This window comes from Tachysurus fulvidraco, chromosome 8 (genome assembly GCF_022655615.1).
Source record: "Tachysurus fulvidraco isolate hzauxx_2018 chromosome 8, HZAU_PFXX_2.0, whole genome shotgun sequence".
NCBI classification, from domain to species: domain Eukaryota; kingdom Metazoa; phylum Chordata; class Actinopteri; order Siluriformes; family Bagridae; genus Tachysurus; species Tachysurus fulvidraco.
The window spans coordinates 19,154,432-19,160,431 of record NC_062525.1 but is presented as its reverse complement, the minus strand read 5'-3'; the positions used below and the strand labels follow the sequence as shown (position 1 = coordinate 19,160,431).

The following is a 6,000-nucleotide window of genomic DNA, read 5'->3' as shown; positions in this document are numbered from 1 at the left end:
AGAAAAAAAAAAGACAATAAACCAACAATAAAAATATTTTTAAAGCCAATAAATACTCTACTAAAAATAAACATGCTATAATTAAATTTTGTGTCATAAGATCTTTTCACAGTCAACATTCAATGCTTTCACCAGTATAGCAAACACATAGTAATATCCATCTTTCAAAAGAAATCATTCCACTAGCAAGAAACACTTCAGACTGTGTGGATCCAAACCGTACAAACAGCAGAAAAGAGAAGGAGAAAAAAAAAGACCTTGTTCACCTTTCAGTGATGCATAAAAAATATATTCAAAATGACTAGGAGATAACAATTGGGTGTTAAATTCAGAAATAACTTGAATGCATTAGATAAACGGATTGGATTATACTTCACTAATGCCCATGCAGAATTCCAGCAAGCTACAGCATTTTAAAATATTTAAAAGCTCTTTTTACCATGTAGTCAAATACCCTTTAAAACACATCTTTAGAGATCCATAGGAAAATACTGTACAAAAACAAACAAACAAACAAAAAAAAGCTTTGTAAAACATTTCAGACATTGAACCTTATTATAACCTAACATAGATATTTCCTTTCTTTTGGTCAGGAATAAAAACTGATTGTTTATTCATAGACAGAAAATCACCTCACATTTACATTCTGACCACAGCCTGGTTCCAAAAGGCAAGCGAGAGTCTTTTTTTTTTTAAACTATTATTATTAATCAAGTTTCAAACACACTGCCATTCTCTGTGAAATGACCAGTGCTAATAAAACTTGGCAGTGTCATTTACCTTTATTTCAATAAACAAAATGTCCCCCTCCATTCATGTTCAGTACAGAAGCCAAAAATATTATTGCCACAGGTATAGTGTTCTAATTCATCTCATCATAAATTCTTACAAAGAAAAAAAGAAAAAAAGGTGAGTATTGAAGACATAAGATTTAATGTATTTGATTAAAAAGATCAAAATATCGTCTACGGATTCCAAAACATGCTGATGTCCGATGGATGAAGGCTATATATGAACACAAAACCCAAGCAGAAATAAACTGGGATAGAAGAAATGGTGTGTAACAATCATATAACAGTATACACAGTCAAATAGTTTAATAGAAAACTGTCATGTTAAAAAAAGCTTACTCAAATACTCCTTTTACAGATTTTTTTTCTTTAATTTACTCTCTCTATATATATATCTCTCTGTGTGTGTGTGTCTGTGTTAAAACAGCAGGCCATTGCAGAGACACTGATAGCTAGTGTGAGGCCAAAATGTAAATTTTGCCCGAATCTAACACTGGAGGGCTGACTGAACTAAAATTAAAGCCTGCAAAATTTACGTAATTAATATAAACTATGATGAACCAAAAAAAATATTTTTTGTATAATTAAGTGCTATAACATTCCTAAAACATATACAGAATATATGAATAAGAAAGAACCATCCCTAGTAGCATAAAACAAAAAAATGGCTAATAAAATGACACTGAAACATGACCTCACACTAACACAGACTTCTAAAGTGCCAAGAACAGACAGAGGTGATGGTCGACACGTTTTAATGTTGAAAGGGCTTTTCACCGTTCCACTGTACTTCCTGTTAGCTGAGCCTGTAGGCCTCACAGAGGGCCATGCTGAGCTTCATACTTTGATAGAATATTCTTACAGCGCCCAAGCTCCTTCCGAAGATCAGCCACTTCCTGCCGGAGAGCTGAGTTCTCCTTCTCCAGGAAACCGGCCCGGATGGCAATCTGGTTCTCCTTGAGGCGCCGAGCGTCCCGTGACCGCTTGGCAGCCATGTTGTTCTTTCTGCGTCGTGCCCAGTATTTATCATCCTACACAAATTTATGTGAAAGAAATGAGATGTTAGCCTTCCAGTTAAGATGACTAACATATGAAATGATCTCAGTGGACATTTGCTTTGTTTATACTAGGACATTTTGAACAGAATATAACCAGGCCTACATTAAATTCTTATTATTTTTATCATTAAACAAGCAAAAACACAAACATTAATGTAATTTCAGTCTGACAAATGAACCCATATTTTATGCTGCATGCGCTTTTCCAATTGAATTGTAATGCTTAAGATATTTTGCTGCTGCTGCAATTTTTACCATAACACAATTAGCAGATTAATTACTGTTTTAAGTCAAAGGGGTTTTAAGCTCTCTGTGGTCTTACGGTCTTTGTGTGTGATCATTTTGTTTTACACTTCTTCTAGATTAGGGATATCAGCATACTTTATATCACTGAAGTCTAGTATGAATGTTTTGCTATCCTCTTTCACACAATCTGCAAGCTGTAAGCACAATAATGCTAAATTGGTTGTCTCCAAAGCACACAGTGTTCAAGTACAATCCAATACTACTTTTAGGTTTAGGTTTTAATGAGACAGTGGGTATTAAAGAATTATCCATCTGTTTGCTTAAAGAATTATCCATCTGGTTTATTTATTTATTTATTTATTTATTTATTTATGTGGAGTCATGACTGTGAAATCAGCTTGGAGCAATTTATTACTCTGCAAATCCTTGCATAGATTCGCTTTTATTTGGACAAATTAAAATGGCAAATCCTTTAATCCGAACCCTAGAAGAACTAGTGTGCTCTATGAAAAGTAGGATCACATGGGTTTGGCCACCCAAGGATGAATGAATGAACTACTGGGCATAAGCCTCTTAGCAAAAGATGCAAATGACATGGGAAGTGTCAGTGAGAATAGGGGTAAGAGCACACATACACACTGCACCAATGAAGTGTAGCTATAGAGTTACCTTAATGTCTTCAGGAATGAAGACTTTGCGTGCCTTTTTGATGACTGGCTTAGGTTTTAGCTCTTCATCAGAGAACCTGCACTTACGAGGGTCGAACGCTTCCTGGCCTGGCACACTAGACAGCGCCAGGTCTGATGGGTCAGGCTCATAGCTCATCAGCACTTGGATGGTCTCTGGGTCGACTGGGCTGGGAGTGTTACGTGATGAAGGCAACACTGCAGATAAAATGAATAAATGTAATATCAAATGAGAGGAAATGTATGTCTAAACAACATGCATCAAAATACAGAGATCCTGAGATATATAGATAGTATCTAAAATTACTTTTTAAAATGGAACTGCACATATTCTGGGGTGAGCTTGTAGTGTCAGCACTACTCCACTAAGTGGCAACACAGTACATGCATGTAGCATACATCTAGTGAAAAGCAGAATCACTATCAACTTAAGGAACAGCTATCAATTGCAATGTAATGTCAATTACAGCATCTGTTCACCAACCAAGAAAATACTACAAATTAGTATTTAATTATCAGTTGTTCTTCATAACACACATGGATCATGCATCTTAAATTACTTATGCAAAAACTGTATATGCACACGTTCTCAGGCCTGGTCACTGTACTGATATTGGTTACTTACATACATAACCTTTAAGGCAAAAAGTCTAATCTGACCCAAAGAGAGTGAAAATCATTTACAGTGTAAAGGATATGTAGAATTAAAAGTCAGCCAGTCTGTACACAAAGATGACTGGTGTAACTGGAGTCATACACACCCTGTACACCCACAAGAACTACATTATGAGCGGGTTTTCAAGGAAACAAAAACAAAAAAACATGCCAAGAAAAAGTTGCTTTAATAAATATGGTGGATTGGAAAGCATAGCAGAATCTGTACTGTCGATTATTATGGTTGTAGATGTTTAACAAGCTATCATTATTATCTAAATGAATGTAAGGAAGCACTGCAAAACAAAATACAGTTTTGAAATGTTAACAAAAACCAAGCCTGTTTAAATAGTAGAAAACAGAGTCAGTCATCTTTAAAGAATAAAGGCTGGAATAGAAGTGATTTAAGCGCTTGCATTGAAGAGCATGTCGTCCACTTGCAGCTGTCACATGTTAAGGCAATTGGCTTGTCACGTTTTCACACACGCTGACTGACAGAAACATCAGCGTGCACTGCAGGTGCTCACTGGAGCTGCCTGTGTCTAGAGCGAATACTACAAATGACACCGAGTCGTTTCAGTTTTAACTTACATGCAGACGTAGTTAGTATAAGGCACGTTTCTGTTCTTTACCCCTAATCTTAACTGATTTTCCCTCTTTAACCTTCACTGCAGATTCAATCTTTACTTTGGATCCTTGTTGAACGTTAACAAAAATATGTAAAACACTTAATAAGAAATACATCTAGTTTATGTACTCTAATGCATGTTATAAACTTCACATACATGTTTACTTTCTATGGCTATGTTTAGACTCTAAAATCTGACATCTAATCAGATCATCTTACATTTTTCATGCTTTTTGTTTTTGGAAATGTGTCTGTGGTTCAGCCATACACTAGTGGATTGTTAAATGATATGAGGAAATGACTGCATATTGCTGACAGCCATTCCTTATTCAGAGAAGTGGACAATGCAAGGTAGCTTTAAACTAATCCTAATGACATGCCCATTCATTATAGGTCAATTATACTTATTAATTGGGTTCATTCTGACATGGTGTATAATAACTGGCAGCATATGCTTGTGATTGTACCTGTTCGTGTGGGACTCTGGAGACAGGGCTGAGGGACCATGCTCGTGTGGATGGAGGTGCTGACTCTGTTACTGAGGTCCATGACGGAGACCGAGGACTGCTGCTGATGCTGAGGACATTGGCTTTGCTCATGTTGTGGCGGACTGGACGGAATGCCATTTTCAGACAGAAACTCATCAAGGTCCATGTACTCCAACTGAAAATTATCGCCATCATAAGGCAAGGTCTTATCCCAAAGTACCGGGCCCAGGAAGGCAGACTGCGGCACATTTCTCTCTTCGTCCAACTTTTTCTCCTTGTCATATACTGCAATTTAAATCAGTGAAGAAACCTGAGTTTGACTGCTTTTTCCATTTCATGGTGCTGTAATTAGTCGGTTGACAGTATATACATATGCAATTTTGAATGCATGTCAAAAAATCTTTATCTCTCCATAACAGTTTCTCTCTCTCTCACACACACACACACACACACATTATTATAGCACTTGTGAATAATGAGATAATTGTTTTACCTTCTTCGCGGTGCAGTGGTAGTTTCATTGGATATTCGAGAAGAGATTTGAGCACTCCGTAAGTTGGAGGAGGTAGAAAAGTTGGGTTCATGGTCAGAGGTCTGGACATGTCAATCGTATTCCGTGCAGGCATAAAAAAAAACAAGAAAACAAACAAACAAACAGAAAAACGATGCACGATCCTCTATGTAAAATGCACGAGTCGAGTCGAAAGTGTTGCGAGAATAAACACGACGGATTGTTAGATAAATAGACAGTAAAACAGACAGACAGACAGCCTGCTGCTGGAAGCTCCGGGCTCTGCGACCTTAAACTGTTGAGTGGACTGTAATGATCACTTCCATGTGTGAACACTCAGGCGCGTGACGTCAAAGCTCGAGAGGCTGGACCGACTCTCCAGCTGCATGGAAAGTCATGCACACACAAATCAGGAACAAATGTGACAAATCATTCCAGCTGTAGTTTAGGTGTTGTTTTTAATTCACAATACTAGATGCATAAAGCTAAGACGTATTTTTTGAGCAACTAACCAGCGTTTATAAGAAAAATCTGAAGCTCATCTATCCGTCCCGCAACCACTTTTCCACTAATCAGGTTTTGCACATCAATGCACACAGGCTTCGATGATTTTCAAGCGTGTTTAGGACAACACGCGTCCATCGCTCAAACCGCTGGCACGCTCGGGGCGCGTGCTGGGAGCAGCAGATCACGTGATACAAACGTCTTGACCTACTTTTGTCCAATTAGAGCGCGCGCGCCCGTGCGACTGCCCCTCACTAGTCACGTTGAAACTCACGCGCCGCTGAGGAGAAGTTGTAGCTTTAAATCAGCCTCAGTCTCGTTTTCTGCCCAAGTCTCAAACAAACAAACAACGCTAATTGAGATTTCGGTTTGTGGGCAGACTTTTATACGGACGTGTATGCATCTTGTGTAATATTTTGATCTTTGGTTTCCTT

The 6,000-nt window shown here is 37.9% G+C and overlaps 1 protein-coding gene across 2 annotated transcripts; it reads right to left on the bottom strand.

The window, feature by feature from the left end:
• Positions 1–245: 245 nt before the first annotated feature.
• On the bottom strand, positions 246–5,785 carry hlfb (HLF transcription factor, PAR bZIP family member b). 2 transcript variants are annotated; one of them, XM_027140658.2, is made up of 5 exons: positions 5,575–5,785; positions 5,045–5,444; positions 4,531–4,836; positions 2,765–2,979; positions 246–1,822 (listed from the first exon to the last, which is right to left on the bottom strand). In XM_027140658.2, the coding sequence occupies exons 2-5, from the start codon at positions 5,175–5,177 to the stop codon at positions 1,607–1,609; spliced, it is 870 nt and encodes a 289-aa protein (XP_026996459.2). In that variant the 5' UTR covers positions 5,178–5,444; positions 5,575–5,785; the 3' UTR covers positions 246–1,606. The 2 variants fall into 2 exon arrangements, with proteins under 2 accessions (XP_026996459.2, XP_047673707.1); XM_047817751.1 differs by having other exon boundaries at positions 5,045–5,785.
• Positions 5,786–6,000: the final 215 nt, after the last annotated feature.

Excerpts from the sequence above, each read along its gene's own strand:
- hlfb (XM_047817751.1), bottom strand. The coding sequence starts at position 5,177 with ATGCCTGCACGGAATACGATTGACATGTCCAGACCTCTGACCATGAAC. Across the intron at positions 2,980-4,530 it reads CCAGAGTCCCACACGAACAG|TGTTGCCTTCATCACGTAAC; the intron begins GTACAATCACAA and ends TTTTATCTGCAG. Across the intron at positions 1,823-2,764 it reads TCATTCCTGAAGACATTAAG|GATGATAAATACTGGGCACG; the intron begins GTAACTCTATAG and ends AAATTTGTGTAG.